Source organism: Agelaius phoeniceus, chromosome 9 (genome assembly GCF_051311805.1).
Source record: "Agelaius phoeniceus isolate bAgePho1 chromosome 9, bAgePho1.hap1, whole genome shotgun sequence".
In the NCBI taxonomy this organism is placed as follows: domain Eukaryota; kingdom Metazoa; phylum Chordata; class Aves; order Passeriformes; family Icteridae; genus Agelaius; species Agelaius phoeniceus.
The window spans coordinates 13819085-13838917 of record NC_135273.1 but is presented as its reverse complement, the minus strand read 5'-3'; the positions used below and the strand labels follow the sequence as shown (position 1 = coordinate 13838917).

The window sequence follows — 19833 nt, the reverse complement described above, 5'->3', positions numbered from 1 at the left end:
GGCTTGGACGGTGGCAGGGTTCCCCCCTAGAACCCCAGCCTGCCCCCGAGTGGCATAGATGGGGCTCTGTGTCAATCCCTACAGGAACTGGACCTGGAGCTGTGGGAGCTGCCATCACCATCCCACCGTGGCCGTGTCCCTGCTTGGCCTAGCTGGTGGGGAGGAGGCAGCTGCTAACAGGAAGGACACGCATGTTAGCAACAAAAACACGGCAGTGAGAGGAAGCAGAAGCAATGCATTATTGATGGAGCTATTTGATGCTGCTATATTCGGAGAGCTGCTCGGGAGTGTTCAGCAGCACCGTGTGGGGGGGTGGCTGAGGGTGGGCTCAGCTGCTGGAGTTACCTGCTTCGAGTCAACCATGTACAGCCATGGCCCTGTAAGATGTCCCTTACCTTCTCCCAGGGGAGCTTCTAGTGTGGGAGGGCACAGTGACATGTGTGTACCAGGAGGGATGGCTGCCTTAGTGGGGGGGAGAGGAGGGGGGTTGGTGGGTGGCAGCTCCTGGCTATGTAAATCTCTTATGGATGCCAAGGGTCCTCTGTGGCTTGGGAGACAAGAGTGGAGGAAATGCAGGGGGAGCAGTGGGCCAGAGACCAGGATGCTCTCTGACCAGGGCTGAGTTCCTGTAGTTGCAGGGCTGGGTGTTGAGGATTCTGCTTTGGTTGTCTTTGAAGCGGCAGTGCGTGTCCCTTGTTGGTCTTCTTGAGGGACAGAGGGCAGGCACAGGATGCTGGGGCTGTGCAGCCATGCTGCATGTCACCCCCTCCCTGCTGTGGGTTCCCAGGCCAGGAAAGGGGCTGTAAAACGAACCATTCTTGTAACATGAGAGAATCCACCTGGAGGCTCTGGAGGAGCCTTAAAACCCTGCAGCTCTGGCAGGCTGGCCCCGGGCTTCTGCAGAGGAACTGGGGCTCACTGCTGTGGGTGGCTATGCTGGGGATGAGGTCTTACAGGACATGCATTGCGATGTCTCAGGGACAGGAACACTGTGGGGCATTTCTCTGTGCTAGTGCCACGGGGAAACCCCATTCTAGCAGGATGTGCCAAAGCTGGCTTGTGGACTGCACCTTCCCCTTGGAGCCTTTGGGCAGCCCAGTGGTGCTGAGGCTGACCCAACACCAGAACAAGGTGTGATGTGAGGGTGGACACCCCATATGAACCTTATGCACTCTGGGGTTCTGCACCCCACTGTAACCTTTCTCCATATCCTCTTGTTTGGAGAGGATAGGCACCAATATATGCATTTGGTTGCTGCTTGTCCACTGCTTACATATTCAGATTGATTTCTCTGTCCCATGCAGGATGCTCAAGATGTGGCTCTGTAACTTCTCATTCTGCTCTGGCAGCTTTTCCCCAGCCCCTTGGTTTTATTTCTGCCTCTGGGTGTCTGGAAGTGGTTCTGGCTTTGAAGGGTTAATCCCAGGAGCCCCCAGGATCTGCTGCCTGCCTGGCATGACTCACCATGTAGTTTCCAGCCTCCCCCAAACCTCCTCTGGAGAGATGGATCTGTGGCTTCTCCAGCCAAAAACAGGGGCCCCTCCTGCTCCAGAACTCCCTTTTTATCTGGTCTTGCATAGCTTTAGGGAGGAGAGAAGCCCCTCCTTGAGAAACAGGGAAACAAAGCATATTTCTGTTTGAAGGATGGTAGGATTTGCGGGGTTGGCTCTTGTGTTCTGGAAAGGGGGGGCTCCAGGATGCATGCAGTGCTGCAGGCTGCATCTGAATGCGTGTGATGGTGCCCAGGTCTGGCTGCTCTTTGGACAAGTCCGTGAGGTTTGGAAGTGCCAGGCCAGTCCGTCTCCTGGTGCAGGCTGTGCTGTTTGCAGAGCCAGCAGATTTTCATTATTATTTTTTATGTAAGCGCGTGTCCGTGGCCCTGCTCTAGGCCTGCTATTGCCAGGGCCCCAGCCGGGTGTCAGTGTGAGCATGCCCTGCCTCCTGCCCTGCTTGCCTGGGATCCCTCAGGCACACTCTGCAGGCACACTGAGCCATGGCACAGGGATCAGAGAGACCTGGGCATCCCCTGGCTACCCTGGTCCACACTGGGCTCTTCCCATCCGTTTCCCTGGGAGGAATCCCTGTGCTCACTCCTGCTCTCGAGCTGCTGCCAGCTCCCTGGGCTGAGACCTGTACCAGGTGTTGGATCAGGGCTGCACTTTGGGGAGACCAGGCAGGCATGGGGCCCTTGCTAGGGGGAGAGTGGAGGCTGTGATCTGGGGGATGTAATGCCCTAGCACAAAAACTGGGTAGCCCTGTGCTCCCCTCACATGAGCACTTGGTGAGGAAGGGGCTCCCCCACACCGTTGCTGCCACACACACTTCCCAGCTGCATCCCAGCCCTTCTGCTCTCCATCCAGCATCTATTTAATTATTAACTCGGCTATAACCATAAACAGCTGGGGCTGCTGCAGCCACGTGGACCAGTCCAGTGCTGTCGTCAGAGCTGAGCAGGGACACGTGAGCAGTCCCAGAGGGCTGCTGAGCCCCGGGATAAATTGCTCCAGGCATGTTTGCTGTGGATGCACAGGGCCTGGGGATGAATGGGGGCTGCTCTCTGATCCCCTGGCCATGGCACTGGTCCCAGGAGTCTCTAATATGGGGACAAAATGACCCTTATTTCACTGTTTTGCAGTATTTTGCAGTAGCAGCGTGGTGTTCAGTGCTGGTGGGTGGTTGTGCCTTGTGTGTCTTTGTGCCTTGGAGTGGGAATGGGGTGCGGGTGGACTGCGTTTAATGGCAGTCTTGGCCAGGAGGGCTATGCCATCCCGTAGCTGTCACCAGCATTGCAGCCAGCACTCTTTTTGGCCTAATGATGGTGGGGGTCAGCATGCTGCAGGCCCATCTCACCCAGTGCCACAAGATTTGGGCTGTCAGGAGGACAAGGCAGTGAAGGGCTGGCGTGCTGGGGCACTCACAGCATCCCTGTGCCCAGTTATCAAGGCACTGACAGCATGGGTACCTCCAGCTGCATGTGCCTTTCACAGACTAGGATGTCACAGAGGTTTTTAGGTTTACAGTAAATTGTTTTCTCTGTAAATCTGGGGTTTACAAAGAGTTTTGGTCTATTTAGCCATGTGGCTGTGGAAAATGATACTTTCAGGGTAGCCTGCAAGAGGAAGGGGAAATCATGGTGGTGCAATGTGGAGCAGGACAGGGTTGGAGCCTACTCAGCCGATGAGTGTGAGGGACAGGAGTGAGGGGATGCTGCCTGTCCCTCTGCAGTGCTGGTCCCAGACAGCCACATGTTTGGGGAGCAGGGGGCTTCCCCCACTCTTTAGATGCAGGGCTTTGGGGGTGCACAAGCACGGAGGGGAGGAAGCCCCCAAAACCTCATGGATGAGGTTTTGCACCAGCCATGTCTGCTCTGTTGGGTGGAGGGGGGGTGGGGGGAAGCAAGTGTGCTTGGCAGGATCCAACTGGTTGTACTGCATTACCCCAAGGCTCGGGGAGGGGATGAGGAGCGGGCCTGGCCCTGCAAGCAGGGGGATGTGGGAGGGTGTGCATGCCCCAGGCATGGGTGCACACCTAGCCGGGGCTGTGCCGGGAGGCCTTTGGGAAGGCATGCAAGTGCATGCCAGCCCATCGGCCTGAACAGCAGCCCATGTGTGCAGGGTGAGCTGTACCAGCACACGTGTGTACGTGTGTCTGTATGTGTGTGTCTGTGTGTGTGCACTGAGCCCCTGGGCTTGCCGGCTGGGCTGGCAGCAGAGGTCTGTGCCAGTCTGACTTACCAGGGCAGGAGAAGCTGCAAGGGGCAGATGTGGGGCAGAAGGGGAATGGGAAAAATGGAGGTTTTTTATAACGGAAATTTTCATAATGGATTTTTTTCCCTAAAATCTCCTAACTAGAAGAGGTTGCAGTTTTATCAAGGAAAGGAGACCCTGGGAATATGATGGCAATTGCAAACTGGAGCATTTTATTTTTCATCCCCCCTTCACAAACAAACCGGTTGTATTTTTCTTTTCTCGTCTGAAACTGGGAGAAAGGGAAACAAGTTTCAAAAAGAAAAAAAAAATCCTGAAAAAACTTCAGATACCCCGAAACCAAGCTAGGGAAAAGGTCTATTTTTATTCAAACTTTCGCAGTAGGGAAAGAATCCTTGCCCCGGCTGGTGCCGAGCTCCTCAGCGGGACGCGGCTCCCTCATCCCCATCCCGGGGAGTGCCTGTACCGGCACCGGGCGGGGGGGGGAGGGACAGCTCTCCGGGGACCCCCATTCGGGCGTCAGCCCTGGCCCGTGGGCCCCCGGGCGGCGCGGGGCGGGGGAGCCGGTGCGGGGGGAGCGGGCCCCGCTGCCGCCGCCGCCGCAGCCATTGTGGTCCCGGCCGCGGCGCAGACAAAGGAAGCGCCCCCGCCCCGCCCCGCGCCCCGCCCGCCCCGCCCCGCGGCGGCCCCGCGCCGCCCGCCCGCCGCCGCCGCGCCGCCGCCGGACCCCCGCCCGCCGCCGCGCCGTGAGTCACCCCGCCCCCCCGCGCCCCCCTTCCCCCCCGCGGAAGTTTCCCGGTCCCCCCCACCCCGGTGGCGGCCCCGCTCGGGCGGCGGAGGTGAGGGCCGGGGTCCCGCCTGCGCCGCCCCCGCGTCTGCGAAGTTGTGCGCGGCCGCACCGCGCCGCCGCTCCCCACCGGGGCCCCGTACGGCCCGGGGTCCCCGCGGCAGCCCCCTGCCCGCTCTCTGTTCCTCCGGCCCGGTTCTCCCTGTCCTCAGCTCCTCTCTCCTTCCTCGGCTTCCCTCTCCATCCTTACCCAGTTCTCCCGTTCCTCATCCCTCCCCAGCTGCTCAGTGCATCCTTGGCCCCTCAGCTCGTTCCCTCCCCTCTAGCTCCCATGTCTGGCCTCCCCCTCCCTGCCTGTGGTGTTCCTCCCCTCCCCTGGCTCCCCTTTCTTTCCAGCACGTATTGGCTTTTGGAGCAGCACCCCCAGCCTGGTGGGGTGCTGCCAGCAGACCCCATGCCCTGCTGTGCCCTGCTCCATCCCAGCCTGCAGCTCCCTTTGTTCTTCTCCGGGTTCCTTCCCCTGCCGAAGCCCCTTGACAGCTGCCCCACGCCCTCCTGGTCCCCCTGCCTGTGCTGTCACGGGGTTTACGGGGCCAGTGCCTGGCTCTTGGGGCTGCTCGCCTGCCGCACCTCACTGCTTGCTGCAACTTCATCCTTGCTCGCAGCTCAAAGGGTCCCGCCAGCCTTCCACGGGTGCAAAGGGAATAAAAGGTCCTCATGTGCAAACACATGAGGGCCACACATTTTTCAGAAGCTGCCTTGCTGGGTTCAGGAGGCTCAGGGGGGTGTGGGCATAGGGTGCTCATTCTCCCTGGCAGACAAAGCACTGGCTTTACCTGGGCCAGCCAGAAGTGGGGACCAAGCTGAGGGTGAGCACAGCATCCTCAGGAGTGGGGAAGCCTCAGCAGCTCCAGTTTAGGAGTCAGCATGCATGCCAGAGCTGTGGAGGGGTGTCTTAGCTTGGCAGGTGTTTTCCTGGAGCCCCTTTGGTAGAACCTGCTGTGGTAGGCTGCCCTGATCTCGGGTGTCTGGCCTAGTAGTCCCTGCCAGCCTGCCCACTAGGGATGGGTGATAAGCACTCCTGGTGCTCCCTTGGCTTGGGCAGCCCCCAATCCCATCCCTGCAGCCTTAGCTGGCAGGCACCATGGCAGGAACCTGCTGAGCAACTGCTGTCCCTAGCCAAAGCCAGTGCTGCAGCAGGAGCCAAAACCAGAGGTGTCAGCCACTCTCAGGGTGAGGTGTGAGCAAAGGGTTCCAAGGCTGTGGGGTCTAACAGGGAGCCACCTTCTGGGGGCACACAGTGTGCACTTACCCCACACTGCAAACTGTCACCTGCTTTCTTCTCACCAGGAGGGTCTGAGCCTGCTCGAGGCTGGGCCGGGCAGGTGTGAGAGCAAACACCCCTTCCCAGGGTCTTCCCAGTTGTTCTCCACGTGCTTTCGGTAGCACCTTGTCTGAGCAGTTTTGCAGCGACTCCTCCAGTGCTGGTCAGGTATCAGCTCTTACTGCTTCTGTTGCAAGTATGGGTAAATATCAGTGTCCTTGTCCCTTTAAAGCCTTAGGTTTTGGAGTGTTCTCATTGGGGGGGAATTATGGTTTGAACTGAATATGGTCTTTCCACTCCTGATGCTGTAGAAATCCCAGGTTTGTGATCTCAGCACCCCTTAAAGACTGAGTAGTGCTGAGCAGAATGACATAAAGTTGTGTTGCCTCAAACTGGAGAACTTGTAATCCAGGGGGGACAGGCTGGTGCTGGAAGGTTTGGTGACAAAGGTTTTGCTGCCGTTTGGTGACTTTTCTCCTCACCAGGAGCAGGTCACAATCCATGTAAAATAGGAAAAGGGCAGTGAAAAGCCACAGAAGTTCAGTTGAAGCAAAGGTTTCCCAGGCAAGGGACCTGGAGCCTCTTTCAGCTTCTTTTCAGAGAGCAGCGATAGCTGGAGGCCCTGAGCTTGCCCAGCTCCTCAGGATGCGGGAGCAGAGGGTGATATGGACCAGTCCAGCCCCAGGACTCCATTCCTGTTCCATGGCTGGTAGGGTGGCAGCAGTGCTTGGCCCTGAGTAGTCTCTCTCAGTGTGCCCTCTTTCATGTGCTTGCGGCTCTGCGCTGGCGTGAACTTGACATGGCCATTAACAAGAGAAACCTAAAGTGTGGTGGCAGAGCAGGATAGTGCTTCTCCTGGCCCTCTCACTTGGAAACCTCCCATCCTCTGAGTGATCTGGGGACAGAGTGCTCCTGCTGTTGTTTGCTCTATGTGTGTTTGTGGGTTGTCACGCTTGCCGCAGTGAGGTTTTGCTGCCCCGTGGGTTGCTGTTGTGTCGGGTGGAGTTGTAACCAGGGATGCCGGGGTAAGAGGGTTTCCCTGGGGCTGGGTTCCTCGTGCCTTCAGGAGCACTGGGTAGGTGTGCTTGACCATACCGTGTCCTTTTTCTTCCTGGGGTTTTGGCCCTGTCTTGCACTGGTTGTCCAAAGGCCTGACACCAGTGGCAGCTGCCTGTTCAGAGGTGGGAGTCCTGCAACCACTGCATTTGCCCTGTCCCCAGTGCTGCCAGCAGCCTGCCTGTCCCTTGTTCAGCAACTCCCAGGTTGCCTTTGAACCAAGTACTGAGAAGAGAGAAGTTCTGCCTGAGCAGGAGGGCAGAGGCTTGCCCCGGCAGCTCGAAGAAGCAACGGAGGTGCTTTGTGAGCTGCACTGAGAAGGTTCCTGCTATGCCTGCACTGTCCCTCCTCTCCATGGGCATCTGTGAGCTTTCCAGACCTTGTTGCAGGCGCTGCACACCAGCGCCATGGTTCGCCCCCGGGCGCATGCTGCCCCGGCGAGGCCAGCTGGATCCTCGCCGCGGGAGTTATCCAGCTTGTTTCCCCCCTCCGGAGCGGGCGTCTGGCCGGCTGCCAGGGCTGCGGGGCTCCACCTAGGAGGCAACATGGAGCAAGGCGGCCGGCGGCGGCAGGGCCGCGTCTCCGGAGACTACGCGTCCCAGCGTGCAGCTCTCGGCGCCTGGCAGCGGCAGGGAGCGAGGGGAGCGATGCATCCCGGGATCGCGGATCTCCATGCGCCACGTGGGGCTGACAGCCTCCTGCGCTCCGAGGCAGCGGCGCTGGGGGTCCTGCCGGCCTGGAGGGTCACTGTGAATCCCCCTCTCTCAGTGTAAGCACAGACCTCAGCCTCTTGCTGTCACTTCCCTGCAGTGTGGCTCTCGGCTCCAGCTCTCCTGGGCAAATCTTGGCTCTGTGGAGGGCTGCCCTGACCAGCAAGCTCACAATACCATGCAGAGCTGTGTAGTTTTGCTCCACCATGTGCGTGGCAGGCAGGCAGCTGTGAGCGGGGATGTTGGCTTCATGTTCTGCAGGGCCATCGGCATGGTTAGCTATAACTGAATTATTCTGTGTTGCCGCAGAGCCTAGAAAACCTTTGATGATGAAAATCCTAGTTTGTCAGGAGGCTTTTATTCTAGGTATGCTGACAGGGGTTTTTTTCCAGCCCCATGGTTCCCACACGACATTGTTTGCCAGGGCTGCACCGATGCGTGCTGCAGGAGGGATGTGAGAGTGGCAGGGCCCCAGGGTGAAGGGGTCTGGGAGAGAGGGAAAGTGTCTGAAAATTTGAAAGTGCATTTCTGAGGCTGAAACCGACAGCGTTTGATTATGGATCATCTTTGAGACAGTGAACTGAAAGGAGTAATTAGGGACAGTGGGATATTTCCCTGAGAGTTGCAGGAAATGACTGCCTCATGGTAAGTTGATAGTAGTGGAGCTGAAACTGGGTTATCTGTGGGATTGCATCTGGGGCTTGCAGCCGTGAACGTGATTCAATTTTCTGGCTGTTTTGCAATTGGCAGGGTGTGCTTTTCTCCCTTTTTCCCTCCTGGAGAATTCCCCGTCTACGTGTCTGAATCATCTGAGGAAGAAAATTGGAAGGGGGAGACTCCTCCTGTCCCTAGACACTGCAGGAGACCCTGAACCCTGGCAGAGCTGAGGCTGTGGGACTGTGCTGAGCCCTGACCTGTAAATCCACATCCCGGACAGGTTCTCTTCACCTGATGCTTTCAGATAGCACTGCTTTGCAGCCTACATCAAGATTGTCACTTTGTCATAATTAGCTGCAGGTAATTGTCCCTTCTCTGGCTGTCCCCCTAAATTTGTGACCCTTCGTGCAGAGAAGAGCACCCTTGGGTTCAGATGCTTTGTGTGCTGCTGTGGGGGACTTTTGCACTAATATTGCAGGATTTGACCTGGGGCTGGGACACCATGCACGTGGTGTGGTGTGGGCAGGGAGGCAGCTTGTGGTCCACATAAGCTCTGTGGATGGCTCAGATGTGCAGTTTGGGAAAAGAGAGAGAGCAATCCCTGCATGCAGGTGGCAATGCAGGTTTTGCCCTCGGACAGGTGAGGGCCAGGCAGTGTCCTGGCTGGGGTCAGCCTCTGGATGCCACTGAGTCCGTAGCACATGGTCTCCTCCAAAAGTGGTATCTCCTCTTCCCTGGAAAGCCCAGCCTCGTGGGAGTTTCAGCTTCACCAGTTGTGCATTTTTAAAGCATTTGGGGTTTCTGCAAATTGATATTGTCACTAATAATGTCTCAGGCCGTGTCTTGGTGGGTTCCACCTGGGCTCCTGTGGGCTTAACAACAGCATCGGAGTTTGCAACTGGCCTCTCCTAGTCCCCTCTATTCCAAAGAGAAGGAGAAAGAAGAGGTGAAGGCAAGCTTGTGGGGGCAGACCATGGTCTGCTCCATGTGCCTCTGCCTGTCCCAGTCACTCTGAATACTTCGTGTTTGCCTCCCAGCCCTGCCAACTTCCCGGACACCAGGCACTGTCACTGGGCAAAACCACGTGAATTCTTTGAGACGCTGCCCTGCACCCAGTCCCAGATACCACCCTCATGCCAGCGGTACTGGCCTGGGAAGATGTATTTCTTCCCCTATCAGGGCGCCCACACCCCATCGAGGCAGCCGTGCGAAACAATGCCGCTATTTACACTTCAAAGCCTCGTTAGGCAGCACGGAAGCAGGCACGGAGCATTCCGGGAAGCACCAGCCCGGCCGGCCTCTTCTTCCCGGGCTGCTGGGCAGAGCAGGACACTCCCCAGCTGAGCTGTAACCCTGCAGCCCCTTTCAAGCCCCACTTCTTCATTTTTTTTCATCATTTATGTTTTTAGCCTCTGTCTTGTTGGTGAGCTTTGCTGCTTACACAGAGAGCACACTGGCTGCCCAGACAGGGGTGGCTCCTGTCTGGTAGGGGGGCACCGATTCCTGCCAGCAGTCACAGGTATAGGAGGAACAAGATGATGCTGCTTTGCCTCTGTCCTCAGCAGTTCTTTGCTCTTTGATGGTGAACTGAAGTTATGGGAGTTCAGGCAGGGCTTTTCTCCCTCCTTTCCATGTCCCTTGCCCAGGCAGGCAGCTCCAAGGTGCTGGTCTCAGCTCACAGTACCCTGATATCTCCTGGCTGTGTTGGCTCTGTGAGGTGTCTACCATGCTTTTGGTGCCTTGGGAAATCTGATGTTCCCCAGCTCTGTGAGCTTGGCTAGGATGTGAATCATTCGTGCTCCAGCAAACTGGAGAGTGCACCAGAAGGGCTGATAGTTCACAGGCAGGAACAGCAGAGGAGAAGGCATATGGAGGGTTGGGCAGTGCTGGGCTGTACGTGAGTCACGGGCAGAGCACCTGCCTTCTGTTCCCTGGGCGGGTGCCCACCTGGAGCTGTTGACTTGCCCACGCTTTTGTGGCAGGTCTGTGGACCTGGCCTCGGCCAAGGATGCTGAGCTGTGAGATCCCTTCCCGGGGTTCCCTTCTGCACCTCCACGCTGAGGAGGAGCCATGGAGCCTCCCACCTGGCCACGAGCACTGTGCTGTTTGCCCAGACCTGCCTGGGCTGGTAGCTCACCAGCTGCAGCGTCAGCCTGATTTTTTTCCCTTGCTGAATGTTTTTGTGTCGCTGGGCCAGCACCTGTGAGCAGCCACAGGAAGCATCTCCTGTTGCCTCACGTTCCACAGGGGCATTGCATGCTCAGCCACCAGGCAGCATCCCTGTTTGCACCAAGCCTTCCTGCATCACCAAGCCTGCCCAGGTCCTGTGCTCACTGCAGGAGGCAGAGCAGAGGCATGCAGAAACAGCAGCTAGGGCCAGGTGCTTGGGACGGGCCACATCTGCGTGTCTGTGTCACTGCACCTGGCTGGACAGGGCTTGCAGGCAGCTGGGGCAGTATGAAGGAAATAGGTGGTGATGGAGGGATGTCCTGGACCAGGCAGCATGGCCTGTGTGTGAGTAAAAGTTGGTGTTCCTGCTGCTGTAAAGTAATTGTGTTACTTCATGTTATGTGTGTAGTGTGTCTACAGTGAATGTAGAATTTGGACAGTTTGTATCAAATCCTAAGGCTGTTGTTAGTATTATTTCAAACCACTGAATCCAGTGACATATTTTACGCTGCATTAAAAATAATACTTGGTCAGGATGCCAGTCTTGCTGAGGTCACATAACAGGCTTCTCTCCACTCTTCTGGATCCTGGCACAGGTCACTCAGAGCTCCAAAAGCAGGGTGTCTCCATGTTCACCTGCTGGGAAAGGCCCAGGATAGAAATGGAGGCTTGGATAGAAGTGATGGCCTGGCTTGTCTTCTGTCCCGTCTCCAGCAGCAGGGAGCTAGGGAAGAGCATGAGAAGCACAATGGATGGAGAGTGATGTGTCTCCCTGGTCTAATCACGCCAGGAGACCTTCCTGCACCCTGAAAAACAAGATGGGGACTGAGGATAGCAAGAAGCCTTGGGAATTTAGTTTTCCCATGTCTCATCAGTGAATAAAAACAAAGAATTGAAGGATGAGACCTGCTGGGTCTGATTTTTTTTCTGCCCCTCAGGACATGATGACCAGAAACAAGCAGTGCATCAGCTGCTACTGTCTCTGCCTAATGAATTGGTTTGTTTTCAACAGAAGTTTGGGAGTTTTGGGAAGTTTCCTGTGTGCTGAACATGCTTCAGTGTCATGTTGTATAACAACAGAATGGAGGAAATAGAAATGCTGTGTTTCTAGTACAGTTTGGGGTGAATTATTGTCTGTTGGGCACAAATGGATGTGGATAAAGCAGAAAGCAAAAACTCCTCTGCAGCAGCAACTGACTAGCACTGAAGTCTCTATTAAAAATTGTTTTATCTATGAAAACATTCAGTAAGAGCAAGGAGCCGACATTGTTAGCAGCCGTATGAGAAATTGTGCCATGTCCCACTTATCCTCACTGCAGGCGGGCAGGAGTGGGAACAGTGAGCCACGGCTGAGTGGCTGGGCTGGCTCCAGCCCCACAGGACTGGTAGATCCTGGTGAGTGCTGGAGAGAGGCTGGCTTCAGCTGCTGTGGGGAAACATGGTGAAAAGGCCCCAAGAAAACCAAGAAGTAAAAGCATTCCCCCATTGCAAGTTGGATTTAATGCTCGGGAGGTGACCCCTTCTATTTTTGACCAGCCCTTGCTCAGCAGTGTGCGCAATCCCTGTGACTGCTGACTTGGGGTCCCAGATGGCTCGGCAGGGGTGAAGGTGATACCTTGGTTGTTCACCTCTGTTGGCTAATGAGCTCTTAGTTGCAACTAGCTGGACATCTTGGGTCCCTGTGCTGGTGTCACTGCTTTCCTTGACTCTGGTGCTTTTTACTCTCCTCCTGTACCCATCGTGGTCGAGCTGCTGCTCCGGTCCTGTCCCGGCACCCTTCTTTCTGCACAGCGTGGCCGTGGAGCCCAGAGGGGCAGTGGTGTCTGGCACCTCTGGGACGCCTCCCTCCGCTGCCGGGTTTGCTTTCTGCAGTACCGGGTGGCAGTCCTGGCGGTTGGTGGGCGTTGGGAAGTGCCTGTCCCGGGGCTGTGTGCGGGCGGGAGCCGATGGGGATCCTGCCTTGGCCCCGGCTGCCGCGGTAGCCCGGCACGGCCGGCTCCGGGGCCCCGCCTGCGGCGGGACGGGGCAGACGTGTCTGTGCTCGGCAGGGCCGGCTGAGCCGGTGGAGCCGGAGCTGCCTGGCAGCTCGCCCACTGCTGCGCCCCATCCAGGTCAGCCCGTCTGCCCGCCTGCCTGCCGGCAGGGAGGGAGCCGCGTGCCTCAGCAGCATCCTGGCGCAGCGTGCCGGGTCCTGCCGGCCCCGCGGGGCTCGGGAGCAGCGCTGGCAGCCGCTGCTGCCGGGAACCTGCCCTTGTGCTGCCAGTGGGCTGGTGAGTGTGGGAGCCCCTGGCTGCCCCTAAGGAGCCTGGATGGGGCTGGCTCTGCCCGGCATACCTAATGTCTCCTATTGGCAGGTCTGGGGGCCCCCAGGTTGCTCTCAGAATCTGTGCTGGTTTTGCACATCGTGTGCTCTGTTGCAGACCCCATCACACCCCATGCCCCTCTCTGGGCTCTTTGTCCTTTGCCCTGGTGGGCAGTGAGGCTTTGGGGTGGTTTGATCACAGCTGGGGGCTGGCATGTGGGATCTGTCAGTCCGCCTGGATCCGGGTGGCCACTGGCCTGCCTGAGCGGCAGATGGTGGCTGCCTGGGGACCTGCCATCCATCCCTCTGGGCAATTATTCACCCGTCACCATGACGATAGAAAGGTCAGCAAAAAGATCCTGTGTGATTCCCGGGTGGGTCGGTCAGTGGGATTAGGAGCAGTGTGGGAGGGAGGGCTAGGGCCAGCCAGCCCTTCTTCAGGCTCACCAGCTGGACTGTCCCCCTCGGGCACATCCCCAGAGCCCAGCCAGCTGAGAACTGACAAACTTGGGGTACCAATGAGAAACCCTTGGGATGCAGGTTGGGCCCCTCTGGCTGCTGATCCTGAGAGCTCAGCCTTGACCCTGTGAGTTCCATCCTGCACAGGGGAGGCCTGGAGCTGTGTGTGGGATGAAGGGAGTAGGCTGACATCCAGGGGGAAGCACAGGAGGGATGGGGCTGTGCTGATGGAGTGCATCCTTCCTTCTCCTCCTCCTCCTCCTCCTCCTCCTCCTCCTCCTCCTTGCAGCAGCAGCAGTGTGTCTCTCCTCACAGGGTGCCCCTGACTGACCCATGTCCCCTCTCTCTCTCTCTCTCTCTCTCTCTCTCTCTCTCTCTCTCTCTCTCTCTCTCTCTCTCTCCAGGCTGTTCCTCTAAGTCATTCAAGCTGTACTCGCCAAAGGAGCCCCCGAACGGCAACGCCTTCCCCCCCTTCCACCCAGGCACCATGCTGGATCGAGATGTGGGGTGAGCTGGGGCCCAGGGAGGGGTCTGCAATGTCTAGGACACTCTGCAGTTTGCACCCTAGGGTCTCTGTGTTATGCTTCTCAGCAGCAAACAGAGACTGCAGTGCATGGAGTTCAGTTAGCACAAGAGCAAAGAGGGAATTGGAGCAGGCGCATGTGATAGTGGGTTGAGAATGAGTGATGTTTGGAATGAAGGAAGCCTCCAGGTCCTGAGCTCTGTGAGGCCAAACCCTTTGCCTGACTAAGCCCCTGAAATGAAAGGGAGCCCTCCCAGCTCCTGCCAAAACAGCCCCTTCTTCATTGTCTGTCCTGCCTGGCACCAGTCACTACTGCAGAGGAGCTGGGTATGTCCCCAGGGAGCAGTTGGCTAGGTCTCAGGGGTGGAGGAGCCAATGCTGTGGGATCAGAGCCCAGTTTTGGGCTACAGCTCGCCCCATGGGGCTATCAAATATTGGCAGCCAGAGTACAGTCTGCACTGTGGGGAGTCACTCAGCTCCAGTGAGCCTGACTGCCTGCTGTAGCCGGGGAAGTAGGAGATGTGGTGAGCAGGGAGATCCCTGCTAGCTCTGACATGTCTGCATCTCTTTCCACTGCTAGACCTACTCCTATGTACCCACCGACGTACCTGGAGCCTGGAATCGGGTAAGCATGGGGGGCTGGTGTGGACCCTGCTTGGGGAGGAGCTCATGCCTGTGGTGGGGGTGCCTCAGCAGGTCCAGCATGCTGGCTGGCTGGGGCTTTTGGGAGGATTGCTCAGACTCTGCCAGCCCTGGAGGGGCTGTATGTGTTCCCCCTGTGGGCTCAGGACCCCTCCACACCCTGTAGCTGTCTTCCCCTCTGATGGCTTGCTGTGCTCTCTGGGCAGGAGGCACACGCCGTACGGGAACCAGACCGACTACAGGATATTTGAGCTCAACAAGCGGCTGCAGAACTGGACAGAGGTAGGCAGCTGGGAGCGTGAGGGTTGGCCAGGGCAGTATTTCAGCAGTGGGGGCCCCCACTGCCTTCTCCCACATGTGGCCGTGGGACAGGGCTTGTCACCCCCATCTCTGAGCACTCGGCTCGGTGCACAGTCTTCCCTGGGTTAAGCACATGGCTGCTGTGCCTGGCAGCCAGTGTCTGTCTGTCTCTCTCTCCTCCCTATAACTTAGCATCTCTCTGCCATCCCCAGGAATGTGACAATCTGTGGTGGGATGCCTTCACCACAGAGTTCTTTGAGGATGATGCCATGTTAACAATCACTTTCTGCTTGGAGGATGGACCAAAGAGATACAGTGAGTACCAGCTTGAGCCCTCCTTCCTAGGGGCATTGCAGCAGTTGTGTGCTACGGGGGATGTGGGTAGGGTGTCAGAGCTCAGCTGTTTCCAGGCAGAAGGTATGGGGGGACCCTCTTCATGTACATTCCAAGGAACATCTGGATAAGCTGGGTTTACTGACCTTATTTTCCTCTTTCTCCTGCTGCAGCGATTGGTCGGACTCTGATTCCCCGTTACTTCCGCAGCATCTTTGAAGGGGGAGCCACAGAGCTGTACTATGTGCTCAAGCACCCCAAGGAATCCTTCCACAACAACTTCGTCTCGCTGGACTGTGACCAGTGCACCATGGTCACCCAGCACGGCAAGCCCATGTTCACCCAGGTACTGCCAGCACCCACAGCTTCTGCTGCCCTCCTGCCTTGGTTTTTTGTGCCCTCTTGGTGGCTGCAGTCCCACGGGCTGTGCATTTTGGGCTCGTGGGAATGGCTTCTGTGAGAAGCAGAGGCAAGCCACTGTGAGTGTGTTCCAGTGTGCAGCAGGGGGTTCCCAGGGGATCTGGGCTGGGGGAAGCTGGGGCAGCCTGTGCCTGACCCTGTGCCCTGCCCGCCCAGGTGTGTGTGGAGGGGCGGCTCTACCTGGAGTTCATGTTTGATGACATGATGAGGATAAAGACGTGGCATTTCAGCATCCGCCAGCATCGAGAACTTATTCCCCGCAGCATCCTTGCCATGCATGTGAGTACAGCTCCATGAGCTCCCCTGGGCATGAACAACATAGGGCTGGTGAGCTCCTCAGGCTATTCTGCAAGTGGGGGACCTCAACTCAGTCCTGCATCACAGGCCAGGGCATGGGAGGGCTGTTCCCAGCCTGGATGCAGCTGAGCCTTCTGTCCCTCTCACTCCTAGGCACAGGATCCCCAGATGCTGGACCAGTTATCCAAGAACATCACACGCTGTGGGCTCTCAAACTCCACACTCAACTACCTCCGAGTAAGTGTGCGAGAAGAGGGGAGTTGCAGCTTTGCAGCTCTGCCACGTCTTGTGCTCTCAGCTGCCTGAAGCCTGGCTGCCCTGGGGTGTGGGTAGGCTGCAAGGCTGGCTTTGCAAAAGGGATCTTGCAGAGGGGCTGTAGAGGGCTATGGGTCTGTCAAATCCCACAAACTCACGGCGTGGGTGGGGTCGTTGCAGCACAGACGCCTGCCAGTAGAGGTGTAGGGTTAAGCTTATGGGGTCTCCCATTTTGCTGAGGCTCAGAGCATTGCAATCTAACCCAGAGTCTGTCTGCTCTCTGCAGCTCTGTGTAATCCTAGAACCAATGCAGGAGCTCATGTCACGGCACAAGACCTACAGCCTCAGTCCCCGGGACTGCCTCAAGACTTGCCTCTTCCAAAAGTGGCAGCGGATGGTTGCTCCTCCCGGTGAGTCTCACACTGCCTGCTCTGCTGCCTGCTGGGACTGCCTGTGAGTGCAGGCTTCTCCCAGCCCCAGAGCTGTTCTTGGCTTTGTTTCATAAGGCTGGGGGTGGTGATCCAGTCATTTGGCTCCTTTCTGTGCTGGTCTGCCTTCTCAGTGGGGCAGAGCAGGGCTGCAGGCAGCCAGTGCCCCCTGCCTTGAGGCTGCCAGCTGCCAGTGGAAAGCAAAGCAGGGATGGAAATGTTCCTGCCCCTCACCTGTCTTCTGGTCTGGGAGGACAGCAGAGCTGTGGAGGTGAGGAGGGTGGTGATACAGCCTGGAGGAGAATGTGTTCTTTGATGAAGAAGTAGGGTTTGCATAAAAGGGCCTAGGGGGCACCAGCTTCCTCTTGCTGGTACTGACCATGTATGTCTCCATCCTTCACCAGCCGAGCCAGCACGGCAGCAGCCCAGCAAGCGCCGGAAAAGGAAGATGTCGGGGGGCAGCACCATGAGCTCTGGTGGGGGAAACACCAACAACAGCAACAGCAAGAAGAAGAGCCCAGCCAGCACCTTTGCCCTGTCCAGTCAGGTACCTGTAAGCATCCCGTTTCCATTCTCTCTTCCTGCTCTGGGGTGGAGGGGGGGGTTCTCTGCCCCTGCCCCTGGGAGCTGCTAGGGGGAGACCCCCAGGGACTGCCTATCTGAGCCACCCCAGTTCTTCCCATGTGGTGGGGAAAAGAAGGAAGGGATGTCCCAGCTGCCTTCCATGAGTCCCTTTGCTCTCCTGCATGGGAGTGGGGATGTGTTTGCCCCGCTCAGTCGCCAAGCTCAGGTTCTGCAGTGGAGATGAGGAAGTGGCCCTACAGCTGGGCAAAAAGGGGCTGTGTTGATGAGAGGGGGGTCTAGCGGCCCAGGCTCCCCCCACCTCGATTATGTTTCGGGACCGTCTCCCCTTTCAGGATGTGATGGTGGTAGGCGAGCCCACGCTGATGGGGGGGGAGTTTGGGGACGAGGACGAGCGCCTCATCACCCGGCTGGAGAACACGCAGTTTGACGCCGCCAACGGCATCGACGACGAGGACAGCTTCAACAACTCGCCCGCGCTGGGGGCCAACAGCCCCTGGAACAGCAAACCGCCCTCCAGCCAGGAGAGCAAGTCAGAGAACCCCACGTCGCAGGCGTCGCAGTAACGGCCCCCCCGCCGCCCCGTGGACTCAGTCCCAACCAATCTACCTGTACATTTGCAACGGAGAGTGACTGGGAAGCGGCGAGGTACCGGGGGCGGATCAGCGCCACGTGAACGATGGGGTGCACGGCCCGGGGTGCACGCCAGGCAGGCAGCCCCCACCGTCACCCCCGCCGCCTCCCCGCACCCCCACGCCTGCCTCCCCGACGGACCCCAGGGCAGGGTGGCTTTCCGGGGCCGTAGCTTCATTATTCCCCCTCTGCTCTTCTTTTCTGCTTCTTGCCCAGAGAGCTTCTCATCCCTGTCCCAACATGCCCAACCCCTCCCTGCCGACCGAGGGGGAATTAGTGGGGAGGTGTTGGCAGCAGCTGGCGTTACCAGATGCCATGTGTTGGGGTCTGGCACAGCACAGAGACCCTCCTCCTCCCTGGGCCCTGTGGTTGGTGTTTGCTGAGCAGCCACTTGCAGTGGGGTTGCACATCCCCTGTCCAAGGTGGGGCTGGTTGGGAGGGGCAGTGATGGAAAGCCTTCCCTGTGCCTCGGGCTCTGCCATGGAGCTTCCTCCTGCCAGGGTCAGATCCTGCAGTGCTGGGATGGTGTTGAGGATAGGGTCCCGTCGCATTTTCCCACTCTCCTGCACCTTCCCCTTCCCCTCGCTCCCCAGAGCGAGGGCGCAGCACAGCCATGGGGGGACTCTTGTATATAGGAAGTGCGTGGTGGGGGGCTGGGGGGGCACGGGGGACCCGCAGCTCTGCTGGAGCAGCCGGTGCCCTTGTTCCCTGCCTGCAGCCCCTGTGTTTCCCTCCACCCTGCGTGAGTCTGCCGGGGGCCCCTTTGCAACCCCTGGCTCCTGGTACCTCCTACTTTTGTCTTTTTTTAAGAAAAAAAAAATAATATTATTAAATTGTAAGTTTAAAAAAGAGAAAGAAAAAAAAAAAAAAAGGAAAAATACCCCCTCAGCCCCCTTGCCCATTCCCCCCCTCCTGTCCTGAACCCTTTCACCCTGTCCTGACTTTTGTACAGGCTTCTTCTCATGGAAGTCTCATTTTATATCCAGTTCGGAGAGCTTCAAACCAAGGAGAGACTTTGCAGACTTCCTTTCTAATCCCTCCAGAGGCTGGGGAGGGCAGCCCCTGCCTCTCTTCTCAATGTAAATCTTGTGTGCTGTTGTCCCTGCTCCCCCCTCGGGTTCGTGTACCTCGTGCTTGTACATTTCCGCGCTGTAGACAGTGTGTACGATACTGTTCTTTCAATGTGTTATCACTAGAGCAGGTGCCTCCATTGATGTTAGGGGAAACGACGAGAAAAATAATAATTTTTGGGGTTTTTTTTGGTTTAAAAAAAAAAAAAGAGAAAAAAAAAAAAATCCCTTCCAAGGCTTTTTCCAAGGAGAAGATGGGAGGTGCCGGGGGAGGGTGTTTGTGCTAACTAACCAGTTCATCCCAGCAGCCTTGGAGTGGGGTTTTGGGGGAAAGTGGGAGTCTGGGCTGCCTGTGGGAACCCCGTGGCATGCCCCATGGTGGGGTTGCAGCAAGTGCTGCTGTGGGAGGGGACTGCCCTAGTGGGGGTATAAGTGTGTGTAAGAGTGTGTGTGCGAGAGTCTGCGTGTCTGTCTGCGTGCGTAAGGGAGCCTGGGGCGGGCAGAGCAGCCCTGAAGTTTGGGGGAGTGAGAGGTGCACTCCATTCTCTCTGTCAGACACCCCCAGTTCCCTGCTGGGGATCCCACAGTCTGTGTCCCATTGCCCCATGAGGCTTGGGGCTGGCAGGTGTCACTGAGGGCCTGCCTGTGCCTGGGGCTCTGGCTGCTGCAGGGGTGCTACTAGCACTCCATGCTTTGCCCACTCCTGGTGAGACTGCAGGAGGTTGCTGAGATGGGGTGGGGGTCACCCTGTGTGTCCTCTCCTTCTGCTGTCCATGTGGTTGGGCAGGGAGACAGAGCCTTGAGTCAGCCCTGGTGTGATCTCAAGCTGAAGATCCCTGGAGAGATGCCTGTGTTGGCTCCTGGGCCCCTCCCTGGGCAGGCCGGAGCTGGAGGGCTCAGCCCCTCAGACCCCCAGGCACGAGGGTCCCCACAGCCCCTTTGCAGGCAGGGGTGAGAGCCCAGTGTGGCAGGGAGGGGGGCTCTGCATCACAGTTAAGGTACGATTCTCCATGCCATGCTGCACGGCTGCTGTGGAGGGTGCAGAGCCCTCACTGCCATGGGCACACTGTAATGCCTTTTTGTTTCCTTTTTTTTTTTTTTTTCCCCCTTCCTCCCCTCCATAGTTTGTGCCATTTATGAGTCATGTATGGTACCAATAAAATGACTTTTCGGTTTGAA

General features: G+C 57.6%; 1 protein-coding gene across 6 annotated transcripts in view; it reads left to right on the top strand.

Moving 5' to 3' along the window:
- LDB1 (LIM domain binding 1) overlaps positions 1-19833 on the top strand; it is a 25849-nt gene extending 6016 nt beyond the window's left edge. For 3 of the 6 annotated variants that reach the window (XM_054636939.2, XM_077182977.1, XM_077182980.1), the window contains exons 2-11: positions 13576-13678; positions 14275-14319; positions 14543-14618; positions 14849-14951; positions 15143-15315; positions 15546-15668; positions 15840-15923; positions 16228-16351; positions 16774-16922; positions 17287-19833. In XM_054636939.2, the coding sequence (XP_054492914.1) occupies positions 13576-13678; positions 14275-14319; positions 14543-14618; positions 14849-14951; positions 15143-15315; positions 15546-15668; positions 15840-15923; positions 16228-16351; positions 16774-16922; positions 17287-17517 (1211 nt within the window). In that variant the 3' untranslated portion in view covers positions 17518-19833. Of the gene's footprint in view, positions 1-8416; positions 8602-13575; positions 13679-14274; positions 14320-14542; positions 14619-14848; positions 14952-15142; positions 15316-15545; positions 15669-15839; positions 15924-16227; positions 16352-16773; positions 16923-17286 lie in introns of those variants that run through there. The other 3 variants (XM_054636942.2, XM_077182978.1, XM_077182979.1) reach the window with 2 other exon arrangements.